The sequence below is a fragment of the Thamnophis sirtalis genome, unplaced genomic scaffold (assembly GCF_051295495.1).
Source record: "Thamnophis sirtalis isolate CommonGarterSnake01/CBP01778 unplaced genomic scaffold, rThaSir2_p1.2 scaffold_7, whole genome shotgun sequence".
NCBI lineage: Eukaryota > Metazoa > Chordata > Lepidosauria > Squamata > Natricidae > Thamnophis > Thamnophis sirtalis.
Window position 1 is genome coordinate 21,053,624 of NW_028261387.1, and position 22,222 is coordinate 21,075,845.

A 22,222-nucleotide genomic window follows, 5' to 3' on the forward strand; every position below is an offset into this window, starting at 1 on the left:
TCGGAAGTAAACGCCCGATGACCCCTTCTGATCAAATAAATATAAATTCTTTTCGGACTTCACCCTCCCTCTGTATTTTCATAGAGGCGAAGACCACGCGCGGAGACTTCTCGGCTTGCTCAAGGACACAAGGCGACGGTGAGTCGAGAGGTACAAAAATATACCTTCGATTTGTAGCCCCCACTTCTCTGACTGAGCACCTACTGCTTCCTCTTCCTGTTTCTCCCCGGGCCAATCTTTGAAATGGGTGGTGCTGATAGATGTCTCTATGGCTGAGGGTGAAATAGAATCCGGGTGTTTCTGATGCCATTCTAACGCCCTTTAATCTAGTGTTTTTCATCCTTGCAGCTTTAAGATGTGTGGACTTCAACTCCCAGAATTCTACAGCCAGCGTCGCTGGCCTTAGAATTCTGGGAGTTGAAGTCCAAGCATAAAGTTGCTCAGGGTGGAAAACCACTAGTCTTAAACCACTAGATCACTTTGAGTTTTTCACCAGGCTACCCTGGATTGGAGGGAGAAGTCAGCAAAACCCCGAAAAGAGGCAACAACATCCTTTTTTTTTTCTTTTTTTTTTTACTGTACCCAGAAAAGTATATGGAGATATCCATTAAGTCACCAGAAGCTGAAATCAAGAGAGGCTTCACTATCCTCATCCCACACGTGAGGATGTACAATAGGCTTCTATTAGACAACAGAAGGCTGGAACAGATGGCTGTTTAGTATAGCTGGGAAACCAGGGTGGTTGGTTTTTTTTAGTTGTTTAAATTGTTGTTATCAGTTGAGCTGACTGGAGTTGCAGTCCTGCAAACATCAGGAGACCACCTGTCCTTGGCCAAAGGGCAGTCATTCATATTGTGTAATAGCAATGAATCTGAGAGGTTTTGTGGTAAACATTCCAGATCAATAAACTGCAGGGGGAAATGTTCACATCAGAACTAAGTCTTATTTTGTTTTTGGATTATAACAGGATTGAAATATAATATTTCCTTTTTTAAAATAGGATTTTCAGACCACCCAATTCCAGAAAGTCTCTAAGCAGCTCACAGTCTTTTAAAAAACACCCCTAATTTAAAAAAGGCATGACTGCCTGAATAAAACTCCATAAATGATCCAGAAAAATTGCAGTTTTTAATGGTGGTTGCTTAAGTAAAAAGAAATCTTCACTGAGTAGTACCACAGTACCACTTTATTTAAATTCTGACTTTAAAAGGGACTGCTAGATCTGTTATGAGGAAAAGCAGGTATCCACCGTATGGTAGCAGAGAAATGTCAAAACTAAATCTTTGCTGCCATCATGTGGGCATCCGGATTTCTAGTAAGTGTGGATTTGGTAGTCCTAGAAAAGAGAATAGGGATAGGGATGCAATTCCTGAAATCTTATTTTGGAATAGGTTCCATTTCAACAATTTTTGGACAAATGCTCATGCAGTACAAGAGACAAATAATTTAAAACCAGTTTACTAGCATTGGAAGCTTGCACTAGCCAATATAGATGTGATCTCTTCCAAAACAGAAGGGATCATGTTTGCACATTCCTGTGCAATCTTTAAAAGCATATTTGATGGCTGATTTGACCCAAGAATTCTGTAGTCCTGTTAACTTCATGGCAGTTCAAATAGTTCAGAGATAAAGAAGGACAACACAGAAATTCAAAGACTGATGACCAATATGTTACATGTTTAGGATTTTGAATAATTACTGTCCTTGCAAATCATTTTCTATCTATGTTTCCTTTTCATGCCAGAAGCACAAAGATTCTATGAATTATCAACAGTACTACATTATTTAATTATATTATAAAACTTTATTTTGAAATAAACATTTTTATTCTTGTGCATTTATTTTACAAAAAAATAGTATCTATTAAAATTTGTTGATTGTGTCAGCAATGGCAAAAAATGTAATTTGCTTTGATTAAATGTACTGAATACTCTTTTAATGGACAACATTCTTTTTTTCTAAGAGTGTAATAGACAACTCCTATAGATCACTCTTGTTTTATTAACCAATGATGCTAGGAATGGTTAGTGGAAAAAAGAAGGGACAAGCAAAGGACACACTGACACACTGATGTTATGAAAACTGATTGTAGGAAGTTATCACCCAGCCCTCTCCCAGAAAAATGAAATATCCTAGGAAATATTGAAAAGGCTGAATATTTCTCTGGATGTGAAAAGAAAGAAACATGTTTTAAAAGACAGAATAGCTGCCTGTAGCTTCCTGCCCATCCCCACTTAGTTAATGGGCCATTAAGAAGGCCAAGGTAGTCCATTTTACATAATAAAGACTTCTCCACTCCACTTACAGGAAAGCATGATAATATTGGCCCCAACTGACCACATGGCATCTGAGAACTCAACCAAACCTGGATTCAAAACACAGCCCAGAGAGTTGCCCCTGCATGGCCCCGTGGGAGTCTGACAACCAATCAGAATACATTTCTTACACAGGAACAGGAAACAGAGGTGGGACTGAACAGGTTATAAAAAGCCTAGCAAGCCCCTTCCTCAGCCTTTCTCTTCTTCTCCACCAACATTGAAGCATGTGATCACCTTTTCTGTTCAGGACTCAAGCCATGTGGTCCTGTCCACCAATAAACCATCTTCCCAAGCAGCCTCCATGTCTCCAGTATCTTTTTCCCCACTTGGAGCCGAACCCAGAAGGACATTTCTTTCATCAATTACAAAGATAAACATTCCAACAACTGAAAGAAGCTGTGCTTGACAGGATAGCATGGAGAGCACTAATCTATCAAGTTGGCAAGAGTTGGACATGACTAAATGGTTATGGCAAACTTTTTGCCATTGTGTGCCAAAAGCAGGGGGAGCACGGGGGTGTGTGTGTCATGTGCGTGTGTGCCCTCCCCCCATGCATGTGTGTGTGACCTCCACATGTGTATGTGTGACCCTCGCGCATCGGCGTGGGTCCCTCCGCACATGGGTGCATGACCCCTCCCCCCTCCTTTTGGCACCCGATGGCACAGTGGACCCATTTTTCACCCTCCTCAGGCTCCAGAGGCTTTCTAGGAGCCTTGGGAGGGAGGGCGAAAACGCCACCACCACCACCCACACCGCAGGCTCTCAGGAGGTCGGAAACCGTTCCGGAACTTTCAGATTGCCTGTAGGGCTGTTTTTCACCCTCCGGAGCCTTCAGGAGGTTTTCCCAAAGCCTTCAGAGAGAGAAAAATGAACAAACCGGAAGTTTGGGAAACACAAAACGGTTGAAAATGAAGGCCGAAATCAGTTGGCGGAGCTGACAGGGCAACGCCTTGCATGCCCTAAGCAATGCCTCTGTGTGCCACAGGTTCGCCATCACGGGTATAAATGATATGATGCAACAAAATATGAGCAAGTGAATTCAATTTGCAATATTCAGTTTGTGCAAACCAAGAATTTCTGCAATTGGTACTCTGAGGTGTAAATATCAATCTGCAGTCATACAATGTCAAGAAAAAGTAAAGCTGCTTTATGCGTGTACTAGGTTCATATTCCCATGTACCTCAAATCAGTTTTTAGAGATTGAATCTAAAACACTGCAAGGCCCTATGTTACTATTTATGTGTTCATTTGCCAAGCACTGTTAGCTGTTTGCCTAAAGAGGAAGAAAGATTTCTCTCTGTAGATGAACATTTGGATGGAATTTGAGCAGAACTGTATAGTAATCAAGCTATGTTATGACAAGTATTATTAGACTCCAGGTATGCCTTTGTTTTCTTTACCCCAAAGGGGAAGAAAAAAGTGCCAATTATTTGCATATCAGATCAAAGATACTGATGTCCTGATTTGAATGTTTGTTGATTTTGCCTTCCCTGAGATTTTATTGGCATCAGAATCTTTGATGTCTGTGTTGTATTTTGATTCTACTCTTCCAGGAGGTCAGAAGCTCAAGGTAACACATGTTGTATTTCCCTTCTGGTTATTTTCACACTTCTGTAAGGCAGGTCGGACTGTGTAGTAATCTCCTTGGGAGTTTCATGGTTGAGTAGACACTCACCAGTCATAATCTAGGACTCTGTTCCTTTGCAAAATCCTGTTAACTTTGCAATGCAGTAAATCATTCAGAAAATGTGATATATTTGTTTATATATATTTTGCTATGTTTGATTCAAGATTTCTTCACATTGTGGTTGGAATTTTATCCTTTTAGGGATAAAAATTAGATGGGAGATATAAAATAGAACAGGAAGAAATGGATAGAGAACCATTGGCTTAAATTCAGGTGAAGAGCAAGTGATTTGATTCCCTTTGAAGTGCAAAAGGCAGCAGATATTCAGATACTGTAGTTTTTATATCTCTGCATTTTCAGGTTGTCATGACAACAGGAAAAAATTTGATGAGAGCCATAAAAGTGTTTGAATTTGGTGGGCCTGAAGTGCTCAAACTGCAGCTAGATACGTTAGTGCCGGTTCCAAAAGAAAACCAGGTAAAATAAAGAATATGCAATCTTGGCTGCTTTTGCTACTGTTGCTACTCTTAAACACGGGATAGATAATGCAAAATGAGCTTGAATAAAACTTGATACAAATAATTTCATTTCGGAAAATAAAATGGTGAAAATGATTGCAGTTGTGCCTTAATTGGAACCCAGCATTTGTATTTGGATAATTGAAATTGACATCAATGATCTGGAACATATTCCTGCACTATTTCGTCAACAGTTGAGGTGGATATGTATGTGGATTCACAAGTAGTAAGAAGTCAGCAAGGAAATAGGTTGATTAATGATTCTGGGGGGGTGAGAGGACATTTCTCCAAGTCATCTTGCTCATGTCTTACACATCCATGTAGATGCTGAAAATTATGATTTAATGGCTTCTGAAGGGAGCCAAATCAAGGATGACTGCAAATTTATCTCTGATCTGAGAAATTTGAGATTGCGAGGTTACACACTTAGAAAAGTATCCCCCTTCCTTTCGAACTAGGTTGGGAGACATATTTTTTTCTCCTTCAGGTTCTCATCAAAGTTCATGCATGTGGGATTAACCCAGTAGACACCTATATTCGTTCTGGAGCTTATAAATGGAAACCATCTTTACCATATACACCAGGTACAGATGTAGCTGGAGTGGTAGAAGAAGTTGGAGAACATGTGACTGCTTTTAAGGTACTGGGGTTGCTAGTTGCTCACTTCCTTTCTCTTAATTTTTAGGCCTGGGAAATAAATTCTTATCTGGGCTTTCTGGATTTGATACAGATCCCATCCCTCATTGGATCCCACTTCTGTCATTTTGCTGACATGTTTATAGTAATTTAAACATTATAATCAAAAATCAATACACATTTCAAAAATACAATAACAAAGAAAAATAGAAAGTACAGAAAAGAAAAATAGAAAAAAATAAAAAGGAAAGAAAAATAATATATAGTAATAAAAGGAAAAGAAATACATAAAGAAATGACTTCCCCTTTCATCACAAACCATTTTATTAACTTATCATCTTCTTTTAAAATACAACAAATCTCTCCTTCCCATATCTCATCTCTTACCTGTAAAAAAATCCTTAAAGCCTTGTTGTTCAGTTTCGGTCAGCAAAAGTCCATTAAGAGTTATCAGAGATAACAACAGGTCAGTTTTAACTTGGATCAAATAAACCAACTTTTTATTTCTTCCCTTTATCAATCGATCTCTACGCCTGGGTGGCAGGAAAGTCTCCAAATAGTGTCTTAGAACTAGACTTTTTTTTTACCCCCATTTTTTTTCTTTTGTCCTTTCTCACAAAATTCTTCAAAACTTTAACAAGTGTCTAAATCCAATATAGGAAAGTTATCCAGGTCATTCTTTTGATTTATGTAAAATCCCTTTTAATTTGTCCAGAGAGGAATTATGTAGAGCTCTGGTTTTAGAAGAGCTGTGGTTTCAGTTCATCATTTCTTTCCCGGTAGTCATTTTGTTGTTATTTTATGCATTTTTGTTCACCTCTTACTTCTCTTCTAACAATATTTTGTTCAGATTTCCATTCTTTTGTTTTGTGCAGAATTTGCAAAAAAGCAGAGACAACCCCCCCCCCCCCAAAAAAAAACTTGGATTAATCTATCTGTATTTGTTTGCTCCTGTTAGAAAGGTGACCGGGTTTTTACCCTGGGCACTATTTCTGGTGGCTATGCTGAATACACGGTTGCATCCGTTGACAAAACTTACCCTTTGTCTGATAAACTGGACTTCAAGCAAGGTGCTGCCATTGGAATTCCATACTTTACGGCTTTTCGAGCCCTCTTCCAAAAGTAAGGTGGTACTTCCTTCAATTCTTTCTAAACTCTTAAGTCACACTGCCCTCTCCCCTTTTCTGATTTTCCAAATGTACTCCTGTTAAGTCTTCTTGAATTCAAATTGTAAGTATTTAATGACTTGGTGTGCCTTTTTCCTCTATGAGCCATAAAAAGAAATCTTCACAGAGATTGCTAGAGGCATTCATTCAATATCATTTTGTCAGCAGTACTACAAGCAAGCATGTCTCTGATTGTTGGTTCATTGTATGACAAGAGTCTACACTGGCATTATGTAAGTGACTAGATAAATAGGTACACAGACACACACAGGGGCACATATTTTGTAAATCTACATATTTTATAATAGACTTCAGCATTTTCCACATGCGTGCCCTTCAAAGGGGATGGACTATATCTGTGATGGTGAACCTATGGCATGTGTGCACACGGAGCCATATTTGCTGGCATGGCAGCCTTTGGCAGTTGTCAGCTCCGGCGCGCATGCGTGGGCAGGCCAGCTGATTTTCAACCTTCCGGAGGGCCAAGGGAGGCTGTTTTCGCCCCTTTCAGGCTTCAGAAAAGCCTTCGGAGAATATAGAGTTTGAAAAATAGGCCCAACGGCCCAACCGGAAGTTCAGGAACAAACTTCCGGTTGGCCCGTTGGGCCTGTTTTTCACTCTCCCCAGGCACTGGAGGCTTTCCTGAAGCCTAGGAAGGATGAAAAATGGCTTCCACGCCCCCTGGAGGCCAGGGGAGGTCGTTTTCGCCCTCCCCAGGATTCAGAAAAGCCTCCAGAGCCTGGGGAAGGTGAAAATCCCCCCCCCAGGGGTTACTCACACATGTGCGGTAGAGGGAGGATCACTTCTGCATGCGTAGGTAGGGGGTCACTTGTGCATGCGCAGGTGGGTGGGCACGCATGTGCGTGTGATAGCCCATGCGCACAGTTTTTGGCACTGTGTAACAAAAAGATTAGCTATCACTGGACTATATCATCTTCCATTTACAATTATCTTAGTGATGAAAAAGTTAACTTTGTGACCAGTATGTGCATTTATTACTTTGCAGGTATATAAAGTGAAGGAAAAGTGAAGTAAGATCATAAGCACATTCACAATTTTACTTAGTGACTGCTTTGCTTAATAACCAGGTTGTCGGTCCCACTTGCTGTTGGCAAATGAGGAATTTCTATATTTATTGCCACAAAGGATTTTTTAATTAAAAATATCTGGAATTGATCCCAATTTAATTATCAAGAGACCACTAAACATAATTTTCAATGGATAATATTATTTTTTTTGCTGGCTATGTAAACTTGAGGTCTGCATAATGTAAAACTGTCACATCGTTATGTTCAAAATATTTATTATGTTTTTTTCAGAGGCTCTGCCAAAGCAGGAGAAACTGTGCTAGTCCATGGAGCAAGTGGAGGAGTAAGCAATTCTGTTTTTATTGCTATATGCCACCCAGAATTGCACTTTTGTGAACTGGTGGCCGTTTAAGGAAAGAAATAAATTGGTAGATACATACAGTATTTATTGGGAGAAATTATTTTGTTCTTCAGGGATTTGATATCCCCTTTTCCGGGTAAGCAACACTACACAAAAGGCATAAGAAATATTAAATGAGGGCTCATTGTTTAAAGACTCTAAGCTTGTCAGCTAGAGAGCTGACAGACCAGGTTTGAGACCTAAGCACTGTGCAACGTGTAAGCTCCAGTCCTTGCCCCAGCTCCTGCTCACCTAGCAGTTTGAAAGCAGGCAAATGTGAGTAGATACAGGTCGTCCTTGAATTACAACAGTCTCCTTAGTGACCATTCAAAGTTACAGCGACACTGAAAAAATGACTTACAACCATTTTTCACACTTATGACCGTTGCAGTATCCCCATGGTGCTTGACAACTGACTCACATTTATGATGGTTGCAGTGTCCTGGGGTCACAGGATTCCAGGGGTGGGCTTCAGAAATTTTAGCAAGGGGTTCTCTGCCTGGTTGCTGGGTGGGCGTGGGCATGGGCATGGCCTAATTGGCCTCCTGCACCATGGTTCCCGGGTTCTGGAGGCTTTCATCGAGCCTCAGAGAGGGCGAAAATGGCCTCCCCAGGCTCTGGAGGCTGGAAATAGGCCCGTTTCTGGCCTTCCCGAACTTCCAGTAGGCCCGTTTTTTGACCTCCCTGAGACTCCGTGCGCGCCCTGCAGTTACCTGCATATAAATGGGCCACGTGGGGACTCCTGGGAGGGGGGGGGGCAGGGCAAACCAGGAATGGGATTTGGGGGTTCTTTGAACTGCACAGAATCTTAGCTAGATTCTCCTGAACCCCTGCAAACCCCCATCAGCCTATCCATGTGTGATTCCCCTTTTGCAACCTTGTGACAAGCGAAGTCCATGAGGAAACTAGACTCACCTATCAACTGTGTTACTAATTTAGCAACTGCAGTGATTCACTTAACAAATGTGTCAAGAAAAATCATAAAGTGATTTTTCACTTTATGATTTTTCCCTAACTCACTTAACGAATTTCTCACTTAGCAACATACACTTTGGTCTCAATTGTGGTCATAAGTTAAGGACTACCTGTATATACGTACCACTTTGGTGAGAAGGTAATAGTGTTCCGTGCACCTCAAGGGAATAGCAAGCTGGCCACATGACCAGGGAAGTATCTGTGGACAATGTTGGCTCCCTAGGCTAAGAAACGGAGATGAGCACTGCCCTCTAGAATCGGTCACAACTGGACAGGTTACTCCTAGTGCATTTCACATACAGTAGACAAAATATATATCCTGTAGTACCTCCATAATGGATTAAGGGTTGCAACCAAGAGGTCCTTTGGTAGCAACTTTCTAAGCATTAAAAAGGGCCCATGACAATTGGCAATGTGTTGCTTGAAAATGCGTCTCCCTTAATGGAAAAGTTATGGGGTTTCTGCACTGCTTAAGAGCAATGGTTCCCAACCTGTTCTCTTCCCCACACTCCTAGGAGATGTTTGATTAATGTTAGCACTCACTATAAAAGTTATTGTGATTTGTGACTTGTCACTGACAGAAGTCGCTCTTTGTTGCAACCCCTGAAATTCCATCTTAAACCCCCTGGGGGTACAGGTACCCCAAATTGGAAACCCTTGGTTTGAATAATTCTATAAAGGGGTAGTTTAAAGTTGATATCTTGGAAATTTGAAGAGGGAATGGTTGCACTCCAGTGGTAATTGAGCGGATAGATTTTACATGCTACCTGAAAAAGTATAATCGTATACCCTGATGGCTGAATTAATTATTCATTTGCCTCCTTTTGTTTCAGGGATGATGTTTGAACTATTGTTAAGAGAAAGAGTAGATTGTCTCATGCAGATGGTATCAAATAAAGGTGAACACACTGAACACTGCAACAACTGTAGTAATAAGGAGTCAGTGCTGTGTTATTGAAAGTCTCTTCATTCAATATGATGATTGTGATGATAATATTATGCAGGGAACTTTACTACTTCTTATCATTATCTGCTGTTTTTCCTCTCTGTTTCTTAGGTTGGAATAGCAGCATGCCAATTAGCAAGAGCTTATGGTTTGAAGGTTTGGGGCACAGCTGGGACAGAGAATGGGATGAACCTAGTTTTAAAAAACGGCGCTTGCAGAGTATTTAATCACAGGAAGAGTGATTACTTGGCTGAGATTAAGGTGATTTGAGAATGCTCTCGGGTATCCTATCTGTAACTTTTCAAAGTAAGTTCCATTTTAGCTTTAGGGGAATCAGCTTCTAGGTAAGCCAGTTTGGACTGCAGTCCGACTCTGCTTTCTGTGTGTTGTTGAATTTTGTGGAGTTTATTTTTTAATTTATTTATTCATTTATTTTATATTCCACCTTTATTATTTATGTAAATAACTCAAGTGGTGAACATACCCAATCTGCCTCCTGTTTTCCCCACAACAACCCTGGGAGGTGGGTTGGGCTGAGAGAAAGAGTGATTGGCCCCAAGTCACCCAATTCAATTATAATTACATTGAATTAAGATTATAGTTACAATTGTAAACTTAAAGGTATGCATTCATTTTATTTATCCTATCTTGAATAAATATATATTATTTGCTTTGGATTGTTGGTGGCAACATTTTTAGATGCTAACTTTCTCTCATTCTTCGAGTTTAGATCATTCCCTACTTTTAGTAGCAAGGGTAGAACAGTTTTTTTGATTCTTTTTAGGCAAAAGTTAATACCGCCGTAAAAATAAAGATTTGTGAGGTGAGAAACCATCATCCTCTCAGTCTTATTGTTGGGTGGTAATAGGAATGAACCAAATAGGGCATCTACCTGAGCAATGCAAGACAGAAGATGTGAATTATAATGACCATTTGTGTCTGTTTGAAGCTGGAGCTTAACATCTCCATTTGTTTAGTTTAGTTTAGTGTAGTTTACTTTATTGTCACTCATACAATGAAACTGAATGGCATCTTCATCTTTATATAACTATAAAAATAAAACACAAACACAGATCTTTCACATTCTATACAATTGAATTGAAAACCCAGTATTGCATTAATATTGCACTATACAGTAGAATTCAATATAGTTACTGCCCTGGGATAGAAGCTGTTTTTCAGCCTATTTGCCCTTGTTTTTATTATCCTGTTCCAAAAAAAAGGGTGCGGTGAATCTTTAAGAATGTTTTGAACTTTCTTAAGGCAGCGGGAGCTATAAAGGTCTTCCAAAGAAGGGAGAGGATAACCAATTATCCTCTATGCAATGATGTTAACCTTCTGGAATGCTGTCCTATCTGCCACTGTGCAATTAGCAAACCATACACAGGTGCAGTAAGTTAAAATACTCTCTATGGTGCAGCGGTAAAAGGTCACCAGCAGTTTTTCATTGAGTTGTTGTTTCCTGAGAAGTCTCAAGTAGTATAACCCTCTGCTGGGACCATTTGACCAGTGCTGCAATGTGAGCGCCCCAGGATGATAACACCCAGAAACTGGCCACTTGCTCCACTTGGTCTCCATTGATAAGCAAGGGCTGGATGTCTGATCTATTCCTTCTACAGTATAGTCCACTATAAGCTCCTTGGTCTTATTGGTATTAAGGACCCAGTTATTGTCTATTTTCCCTAGAGTTCCTTCCTAAGGTTAGGTTAGGTTAATTTTATTTATAGGCCACCCAATCCCGGAGGACTCCGGGCGGCTTACAGAAAGGGGAAAGGAAGAAAATAAAAGAAAATAAAAATAAAATAAAACAAGTTAAAAACAACACAACATCTGATACCCTGTTTAAAATGTGTTTAACCCTTCCTTAGCATAAGAATAAATGCAATAATACTTTATATATTTTGATTTTTAAAAGTAGGTTGTAGAAAATAACAATTCCAAGAGAGGGACACTATTGGACCAAGGACTCCACAAAAGGACCATAACAATTTAGGAGTGAACTAAATCTGCCAATCTTTCATGATTTCAATGTGCAACTGATTTATTTGTTTTGTAGAAAATCTCTGGTGCACAAGGCATAGATGTGATAATAGAGATGCTAGCCAATGTCAACCTTGCAAATGACTTACAACTGTTGTCAAGAGGAGGAAGAGTGATGGTGAGCAAGCAGTTCTATTTTTCAATTAGTGGCTTTACCATAAAGTGTTCTGTTTTATAATTTTCATTTCTCTCTGCGGTAGATTGTTGGAAGTCGTGGCCCAATTGAGATAAACCCCAGGGATACAATGGGAAATGAATCAAGCATCATAGGAATTACTTTATTTTCTGCCTCTAAGGTAAAAACTAAAATGATGTGGCATGATAATAGGTTAAGCTGAGCTGTTTCTCTTTTTGGTTACACAATCTCAGATGATTGCTTCAGGGGTGGGTTGCTACCAGCATTACTGCTGGTTCAGCGTGCAAATTTTTTTGCATGTGCATGCTAGCTTCACTCACACACATGCCAAACGCATGCTCTGCGCATGTGTGCATTTGCAACTAAAAAGGTCTGCGCATGCACACGTTAGAAGAGGGGAAAAATTAAATATTTACAATGAAGATTGTTCTGCACATGCATAGAACCAAAAATTAAGATGGCACCGCCACCGATAGAACTAGTTCGGGGGCGTGACAGGTTGAGTTACTACCTACTCATCTGAACTGGTCCAAACCAATAGGAACCCACCTCTGGATTGCTTCCCTATGGAGAATTTTGGAAGTTTCTTTAACCTCCAAGCTTCTGTTCTGTTGTGTCATTCATTTTCCCCAGTGTTTTCCAAACATGATCACTTGAGGATATGTGGATTTCAACTCCCAGAGTTCCCCAGACAGCCTTACTGAGGAATTCTGGAAGCTGAAGTCCACATATCTTCAAATGGCCAAGGAAAGGGAACACTGATTTAGCTACATAGTGTTACCATTTCCATTTGGGGGAAACTTTACATTTACTTCCTGTCCAGGAGCCTGGGAATGGCTAGATCTTGGTTTTTTAAGGCTTCAGTGGGACAAAGTAGATTAATACTGATATTTCCTGCAGTGTCAAATCATAAAGGTAATGTCCTTTTTAAATGCTTAATTTTAAATGTTCTTTGTTTAGGAAGAGATGCACGAATGTGCAATGGCAATTCTCGCAGGGACTGAAGCTGGATGGCTGAAACCAGCAGTGGGTCCCGAATACCCACTGGAGAAAGTGGCAGAGGCTCATAAAGACATAATCCACAGCCAAGGGGCTTTGGGGAAGATGGTGCTTCTTACTTGTTAATTCATGTTGTTAAATTCTTCTGCAGTAATCATATAAATGTAAATTGCAATCTTTATGCAATGCATTTGAAATATACAAAACATGATGCGGAAGTAAAATATAACACATACAACTGGTATGAATTTGCACAACAAATTTAAATGTTTGTATCAGATTTCACACGATTAAATGATTTTTGCCCTTTGGAAAGTCTTTATGGATCCTTGTAATTTGGGCCATACTTCTGAATCGTGCTTTGCTAGTCTATCTTCATGAACATATTTGGGCCGATACAGAAATCTCAGAATGCATATCTTCTGAGATTTACAGATCACAGAACCATGTTCACTCAGAAACAAACAAGCAACAAAGATATAACTAATAAATTATTTGTTTTATTATGTTACAGAATGGAATTCATTAGTTGTATCCTCTGTTAGGGTACCATATGTCTAGCAGTAATGACAACAAAATTCCAGACCATCCAATTTCTGTTTTTTAATGCAAGCTGGAGAGGTGTAGATTGAATACTGCCCTAAAGTACTTTACAGCCCTCTCTAAGTGGTTTGCAGAGTCAGCATATTGCCCCCAACAATCTGGGTCTTCATTTTACTGATCTCGGAAGGATAGAAAGCGGAGTCAACCTTGAACTTGTCAGGATCAAATTCCTGGCAGTTGGCAGAGTTAGCTTGCAACCATTGCGCCACCACAGATATAATACAAAAGTAGTAGTTTGACTACTACTAGTAGCCAAAACTAGTTTTAGGCTTGTGTGTTATATGTATTTCTGTACAACTGTAAAGAACTTAGAACTATACTATTTAGTATATCATAGCCATATAGCTCAAATAAGTCAACTTCAAGACATAATTTATTGAATGCCATTCCAGTATACTGAAAATTAGTAAACAATGAATAGTGCCAAGTAATGCTTTGTAGTAATTCATACTTTCTTAAATTTGGCTTAGAAATACATTTTAACTCTATGATCATTGATCTGATTCCTACCAAATGCTATGTGACGTAAACCTCTGGATTGCTTGCTTCGCCTGAATGCATTATAGATATGGAATTGTGTTAGCGCTGAAGGATAATCTTTCTTGGAACTAGTGAAAACTTACAGGTTATTGATATGATCTATGATGTTTTCAGTTCAAAGAATAACTGAAGGTGAGCAGTTAAGTGTGAAGGCCAGGTAGTAACTATTTGACACAGTGATGGAAGCCGCTGACACTGGCTGAATAGAACCTAAATTCTGTAAATATTGAGTTTCCGAACCCAATGATTCCTGAGAAATTCTATCTTTGACTCTGAATGGGGTGTAGGGGCCCAATTTAGGGGTTATAAATCCACAGCTGCTGCTTGATGACAGAGTGACAGCTCAAGCTAGAAGGCTTTTGCACAACTACATCTTGTGTGCCATTTGTGACTATCCTGGATTGGGAGGCCCTGCACACATCACTCATAACACCTTCTGTTTGAATAACTGCAACATTCTTCATAGAGCTGCCCTTGAAGTGCAGCAGTTACACAATGTAGCAGTAAAAGGTACATCCCTATGTACTTGGGTGACCCCATTGCACTGGGAACTACATTGATCTCCAATTAACTTCTGAGTATGATTCAAGGAACCAACTGCCCCTTTAAAGCTCTGTAGATCTGGACATACTAATCTAAGGACCTTTCTTCTATATTGGATCTGTTTGTGTAACAAGATCAGGTAAAGGTCAACTCTCCAAATCCCATCCCTGATGGGGTCTCAAATCCATGTGTTTTGACTAATTGTTCTCATTCTTTGGAAGTCCCACTTGATAGATAGCCAGTTTTGTTCCTCTTGCACTCCAAAGCTTGTGGAAGCTTTACCTGGTTCATCTTGCAGAGTGGGGGGGGAGGGGGAGGAGGGTATGGTATTGTAGCAGCAGATTTGAGGTTTGTAATCTACTTACGAAAGAGCAGGACTTGAGACCACGAAAGTGAGAGAAACAGGTTTATTGGATGCATCGAGTTCAGCGTGTTCACACACCAAAATCTGAACTGCCTGAGCTCTGCCCAGGATCCTACTTTTATGCCGTGTTCCACACGGTGCATTCTCAAGGCGTTTCCATACACGAGACAAGCATGACATTTCAAATAGCAGAAGTTCATTTGGAATGTTACAGCAAAGGACATAGGAAAAATACAAGAAAGAGCAGTTCCTATAATGTCTTAAGCTGTCAGCAGTTTTTTTTACCTCTGTTCTATCTCTCCCCCACGTCTGGCTTCCTGTGCCCCTCCTTTACAGAGTCTTGCCACACTGTTCAGTCCTATTTTTAATACTTATGAGGAAGTTGGAGAGAAAGGTTCACTCCAGCTAAAAGTCAACTTTGGGACTCCAGGGCACTAGAATGAAAAGCCAAGCTAATATGAATTTATAAGGTCCATTCTATTAAGACCACCTAACCTGGCCAGCCACTGGTGGGTTTACCTGTGCAACCCCTGCTGCATCATTATAACCTAAAGTAGAGTTTGCAGATGTGTGGCAATTCTATGTTTCTTAGCTTGTCATTTTTTAAAAATATGTACTTGGGATATTTTATTTTATCCTGATGTTATTACCCATCCAGAGGCTCCATAAATGAGCAGTCTACAAGTAAGTAAGAAGTAAGTAAATAATTGTAAACAATAAAGAGAAGAAAATTGATATTCTGTTTTTCAGTAGATAGATAGTAGAAATTAAAAGCAGGGAGGCAATTTAAGAAATTTATTGAAAACATTGTAATTGACTTGGGTGGAGCATGGGGAAATGAAATTCCTGTTCCCATTTTTTTTCTTTTATAAAGAGCCTGTGGCATTCTACATTACATTCTAACATAAAAAAGATTTGCTGTTCATTTACTTACAAAAATTATCCCAATATTGAAAAGCCCATCAAAGGCCTTCACAGGTGCTGGGGTAGAGTATTTTGATGATGATCTAAAGATGTATTTCTTTTATATTAACTTTATAAGAATTTTGAAAACAGAAAAAAACTAACAAGACTAGTATTTAGAGTGGGGAAAAAAGCAAAGGAAAAAGTGCACAAGAAATCAAAGGAGAAAAAATATTCAAAAGGTGACGTGAATTTTTTACAGCAGTTATAAGTATGAATATAAATCAACCTCTTACTCTGTTTACAGCATTGTTTAAATTTTTCCTATAATCTATTGTTTTTATTCTAATCATCAAAACTATTATAACTTCATTTTTATCAGGTCCCTGAAAACATTAATAAGGAATTTCCAATCGTCATTAAACATAGACAATGACTCTGATTAAATCAGTCAATTTGGCCATCTCAGCAAGTTCCATTATCTTCACTATCCATTCCTCCATTGTAGGCAAAGATCTGGCGATCCCGGAGCATATGCTAAATCTTGGAAAAGATTTGTTGTTCAGTCACTAAGTTGTGTCCATTATTTGGACCACAGCATGCCAGGCCTCCCAGTGCTTACTGTCTTTCAGAGTTTGCCCAAATTCATGTCGTGTTGATGACAAAATCTAGCCATCTCATCCTCTGCCATACCTTTGTCCTTTTTCCTTCAATTTTTTCCAGCATCGGGACCATGTCCTTTCATTAGACGGCCGAAGTACTTCAACTTCAAATTTAGGCTAGGACAATAAGAATTACAAGAGTTTCCAACAACCCCTTGTTGGAGAAGATTGAAGAAGAGGTCAAGATTGGCTCTTTGTTATAATTTGTATGTAAATATTCATATTATGTGTTTATAAGGGACTTAAACTTAAAAGCAAGTATGATATAAGGCGGGGATAGGAAATCTTCAGAATTTTGGACTACAGTTTCCATAAATTTCACTCATTGGATTACTGAAATTCTAATCCAAACCATTTGGGGAGATAATTTTAAATGTGTATAATTTTTCAAACCATATTGGAGATCTTCTGCCTATTTTCTGTTTGTGAGGCCTCTCCCTGGTGTTGAAGTAATTATGAGAGCTTATTGACTTCCCACCAGAAGGTGTCATACGAGTATTATTTTAAACACATTTCTTTTCTATCACTTTTGATTCTGAAGGAAGAAAATAATTGTAACATCATTTACTGGAATATAATTTTACACCCTCTACTTGAGATGCATGTGGGATTCTCATGGAAGATGGAAATTATTGGAGACCTTCCTTTTTAATAGGTTATGTTTTGTTTGCAAGATCTATGACAAACTTCCTTCACCAAGAATGAATAAACCACTCTGAAATTCAGTGAGCTGATACGAACTTTATGAAGGCAATAAACTGAAGCCAATGCTATAAATGTATTTGGAGGACATACAAGCTATTGGATTAATATAGTATAGTAAAAATGTCGAGGTCTGGAGGACCAATTTATGCTGACATTAAAAAAAACCAGCTTCATACTTTTCCATAAAGATAAATATGTTTTGTTCGACAATCTTGTGGTTTCTGCAGCTAATTCTTTTCTTCATCACATGAGCAAAATCTATAGAACTTGGGGGGAAAAGACTTTTATTAAAGAAATAATTTTCTCTGATCAGATATTGGGGAATGTTATTTTTAGGGATGCCATTTTTTTGTTTTTAACCCTATTGCCAAGGACACAAAATGCAATTTCTATCTGTATTCTTGGTCCTCCAGTATTCTTTTTTGGCATTCAGTGATTGATGAGCTAACATTCATAAGAGTCCAACCAGCATAATCATGTTGTCGAGAAACAACATGCTTGTAACAAAGGCTACTAGACCAGTTTCCCATTATTGCTCTATAGACACGTTGACCTTATAAATATATGTGATTTTCAGTGCCATTTCTAGAACTGGTAAGATGCAGCTAAATTACAAGAAGCCTATCAGGGTTCCAAGTAACATATCCATAGCCCTTGAACTATGATCAGTCATTTTAGTAACCATTCAAAGCGATGACCCACTTGAAAAAGGGGACTTACGACCTGGATAGGAAGTTCTGATGGTTGCGCTCCCTCTGCAATTATGAGACTGAATTTTGTCCACTTCACAACATGGCCTCCCTTACAACTGTTTGCAGCAACCTGGGGTCACGCAACTGCATTTTACAATGCTTTTGCTGAACACCAACACTTACCGTATTTTTCGGAGTGTAAGATGCACCTTTTTCCCCCTAAAAAGAGGGTGAAAATCTGGGTGCATCTTATACACTGAATACAGCATTTTTGGCCTACTGAAACCCCGCCCCCTTTGCAAAAATCGATGTGCAGAGGGTTTGGGAGGCTTGTAAAGTGCTCTTGGGGGCTGGGTAGGGCAAAAATAAGCAAAATTGGATGGTTTTTGCTCATTTTTGCCCCCTTCCCAGCCCCCAGGAGCACACTCCCAGCCTCGCAAAGCTCTGCATACTCTGCATACTTTTTTTTTTTTACAAAAAACCAAGGCATACAGAGGGTTTGGGAGGCCTGTAGAGTGCAACATGTTTTTTAAAAAATTACCTCTTCAAAGTCATGGTGCATCTATACTCCGGTGTGTTTTATAATCTGAAAAATACGGTACTTCCATTTTTCAGACAGCGAACCACAACCGTCATAAAGTAGGATGTAAAATTGGGTGGGTTGTGTGACTGACTCATACTACAACTGTCATGACATTCAATGGTAATGAACAAACTCTGTTATGGTTGTATGTCAAGGATTAACTTGCCTAACAAGTTGTTGAAGGCATCTATTGGAGACCAGCCATCCCAGATGGGAATAGGGCTCAAACGAGGAATCAGCCTAGACTCATCATGTAAACACAAGAGGTTATCAGATAAGTATGAAGTAGTTTCTCTGAATGTGGCCAAATTCTGATATGCTGTATGTAAAAGTAGGCAACTTTTAAGTGCCCATTGTTAATCCACTACCAATCACAATATATTATTCTGTTTGTTTTATTTTTTACTATTATTGTTTTAATGCTTTTATTTGCTGGTCTTTGACCATATTAAAGATTGATTGATCGACACAAGAGTTCTAAGGTCTCACATACCACCCCCAAACGCCTTAGCAGCTTTCCCAAATGAAAGCTGCCGGCCTGTACTATAGGCAAAGAACAATAAAAGTCCGTTCATTTGTTCCTCACAAACTCTAGAAATCTGATTTTTTTAAAAATGGCCAGGTTATTAATAATCACATATTCTCTTTGACTTATTCTCTTTCCTGATGATGTGGCATTTGATAAAATGTATATTATGCTTTTTTCCTGCCATTTGGGACAGCATCCCTCGCCTCTTATTTAGATAATAAAATGTAATTTTTTAATATGTGTTAATCCCATTAAGGATGTCTCAACATGGAAAAGGGAAATGGGGCTATTGTGTGAATTCCATCTCTAAGGCTGTACAAGGAGTCCTTGGATTATTACCATAAATGAGCCCAAAATTTCTGTTGCTAAGTGAGACAGTTGTTAAGTGAGTTTTGAGCCCAGAACCCAGACAAGCAAAACACAAAAAACACCAAAAAACCATCTTCCACTACAAATTGTAGAAAGTGTGTCAATTGGTTACAGAAAACTTTCGTGCATCTCTTCCAGTCATCACCTACGATTCATATCAAATTATATATTTTAAATTATATATATATATATATATATATATATATATATATATATATATATATATATATATATATATATATATATATCATACCTCAACTTTCATTTGACTATAATTATTTTACATCCTTTTATACAAAATATTCCAAAATTACGTCTTTATGACATGTTCTAAATAAAAATTTATTATATTTAATAACAAAGTTTCTAGGCCTCCTTTCTTAATCACTGTTTACAATTTATATCCAATTTCCTTTGATCAAACCAGTACATATATATACATTATTATCATTATCAATCATTTATTTGACTATATCCATTATCATTTCATTTTCTACCTAATTCTCTAAGTTTAACTAAATTTGACTTAATTTTTAACCGAATTTCTAAACTTCCTTTCATAGTCACCATTTGCAATTTATATCAAATTTCCTCTTATCAAACCAATACATATCTATACATTGTTACCATTATCAATTATTTATCTATATCCATTATCACATCATTTTTTACATAATGCTCTAAATTTAACTAAGTTTAACTAATTTTTTATTATAAACTTTCATATATCCACCTGTATCTTTCCAGTAATAGTGCAGTTTTATGTCTTTTGCCATTTGTGGAATTAGTCTTCTGATTGTTTCCTTAATAAGATTTGTGTGGACTTCTCCTCACAACTTATTGCTTGTTGCATATCTTATATAATCTCGAAACCCTCCATCTGCTTCATTAATCAGCTTATGTTTGGTTATCAATAGTGCTTCTGACCAAATTTCTCTCCTTAGATCCATCAATCCTTCTCTTTTTTCTTGTTCTATACCTTGAAATGTGGGGCAGAGCTCCTGTCCATCTATCTCCCCATTCCATATTCCACTCTTTCCATTTCCAACCACGCTCAGTTCACTGTTGGTATTAACAATTATCTTGCCTTTTTGTTCATTTTCCCCTTCAGTTTTTAGGATTCTAACCTCCACTTTTTCCATTTGATGAACATCTTCAATTTTTCCATCAAAATTTGCTGTTATACACTCTATGTTTTCCAATCTCTTCTCAATTTTCTCTTTACTTCTAATAATTTTTGAATTTCAAACATAATCTTTTGCAATGTTATGGTTTCTTTTTGATGTTGTGCCATTCTTCCAACTGGTAAACACTGCCACTCTAGCTTTCAAAACTTTTTATTAGGTTTGATGCAAGTTCATTTATGATCTTTCAAAACAAGGCTTTGTTTTCACTTCTCTCCAGCTGCCAATGAAGCTCCCAAAGAGCACCTGTATAAACAACCCATGCTCTTCTCCTTATCATTCTCTGTAAACAAGCTGAAGAACCTTGAAGTGCAAAGTCAAAATGATCAAAGAGACAAAAGAAAGGGCAATATTTCCAGGACTCAATCCACCAGCCTCCAAGTGGCAGTGTTACTTCCTTTCCCTCTGAAATTGCAACCCTCTTTGTATTCCTTTTATATCTTCTTTATATTCCAGGCTTAAAAGAGACAAAAATCTTAAATGGAGCAAAATAGAAAAAAGACACACTCCATCCAAACCAGTATTATAAAAATAAAGAAAAAGATTTTAATCCATAGGTAAAGAAGAAAGTAGAAGAAAAACTAATCCGTTCACTTTAAAAAAAATTGCAAAACTTCCATCCATAAAAGAAAATTAAAAAAGATAACACTGTCCATTGCAGCTTTATTTCGCCGCTTATTTTCTTCTGTTTTCAAATTTAATTTAGCTTTATTTTTTTTGGAGGCAATCTCTTTTATAACAATAAAATTTCCTCACCAGATGGACACATTTTCTCTTTCCATTTTCCTCCCGTTCTGGAGCTGTCCCAACTTCAGCAGCTTTTGGTTGGGCTTCTGTCGCCGGCAAGAAGAGATTCTCTTGGATCAATCAGGAATGTCGATGTCCCTGAGATCAGCATGACATACTCTTCCCTGTCACCATCTCTACGGGATGATTTAGGTCCAAAAGGACCATCCAGTGGTAAAAGTATCGACTGTGATCTCAGAGCTCCAAGATTGCACATCGTGTCGTTGCGATGTCAGCTCCTGTCTCCCCATTTTACAACTTTTCTTACAACAGTTATTAAGTGAATCCCTGCAGTTGTTAAATCAGTAACATGGTTATTAAATGAATCTGACTTCATTGACTTTGCTTGTCAGAAGGTCACAAAAGGTGATTACATGGCCTTGGGACACTGCAACCATCATAAATATATGCCACTTGCTAATTATGAGATTTTTGATCATTTGACCATGGGAAGGATGCAATGGTCCTAAAAAATATTCATGACTCACATTTTTCAGTGCCATTGTAAATTTGTATGGTCACTAAGTGAATGGTTGTGCACTACCTGTACACCTCCCCATTCCAATTGTATGATTGTGAGTTAGAGAAGCTTTCAAATATAGATTTTAGTGTTCAACAGGCTTCTCTGGCAATTGAAACCAAGTCTCTATGGCAGCTTTTGTCAATAAGATACCAACAAGCAGGCATTTCAGTGTTTGTGGATCAGACTGGAAATGTAGCTTCCTTAGTTACATAAAGGGCCTGCATATGATGAACTAGGAGCAGAGCTGAAATCTTGCTCCATTTCAAGTGTATGAGATACTTTTGGGGTCTGTTTGTTTATCAAATTTATATAGCCGCACATCTCACCAATGTGACAAATTGCAATGTGTCCATTTTATGAACTATATTCTTGACTACATACTCCTTTGACCTGGGTCTCCAAGTAGGCATGTATTATGGCTATCCAGTTCAATCCTGTCAAGATTTT

General features: G+C 38.4%; 1 protein-coding gene across 2 annotated transcripts; it reads left to right on the forward strand.

Moving 5' to 3' along the window:
• Positions 1–5: 5 nt before the first annotated feature.
• On the forward strand, positions 6–13,104 carry CRYZ (crystallin zeta). Of its 2 annotated transcripts, none has more exons than XM_087719458.1 (9): positions 6–138; positions 4,306–4,422; positions 4,951–5,103; positions 6,058–6,221; positions 7,585–7,636; positions 9,726–9,875; positions 11,671–11,772; positions 11,855–11,950; positions 12,751–13,104. In XM_087719458.1, the coding sequence occupies exons 2-9, from the start codon at positions 4,312–4,314 to the stop codon at positions 12,913–12,915; spliced, it is 993 nt and encodes a 330-aa protein (XP_087575584.1). In that variant the 5' UTR covers positions 6–138; positions 4,306–4,311; the 3' UTR covers positions 12,916–13,104. The 2 variants fall into 2 exon arrangements, with proteins under 2 accessions (XP_087575584.1, XP_087575585.1); XM_087719459.1 differs by having other exon boundaries at positions 18–150.
• Positions 13,105–22,222: the final 9,118 nt, after the last annotated feature.

Bases quoted from the DNA above. Each gene is read 5' to 3' on its own strand.
- CRYZ (XM_087719458.1), top strand. From the start codon at position 4,312: ATGACAACAGGAAAAAATTTGATGAGAGCCATAAAAGTGTTTGAATTT. The intron at 4,423-4,950 runs GTAAAATAAAGA...TTTCTCCTTCAG, and splicing joins CGGTTCCAAAAGAAAACCAG to GTTCTCATCAAAGTTCATGC. The intron at 6,222-7,584 runs GTAAGGTGGTAC...TGTTTTTTTCAG, and splicing joins TTTCGAGCCCTCTTCCAAAA to AGGCTCTGCCAAAGCAGGAG.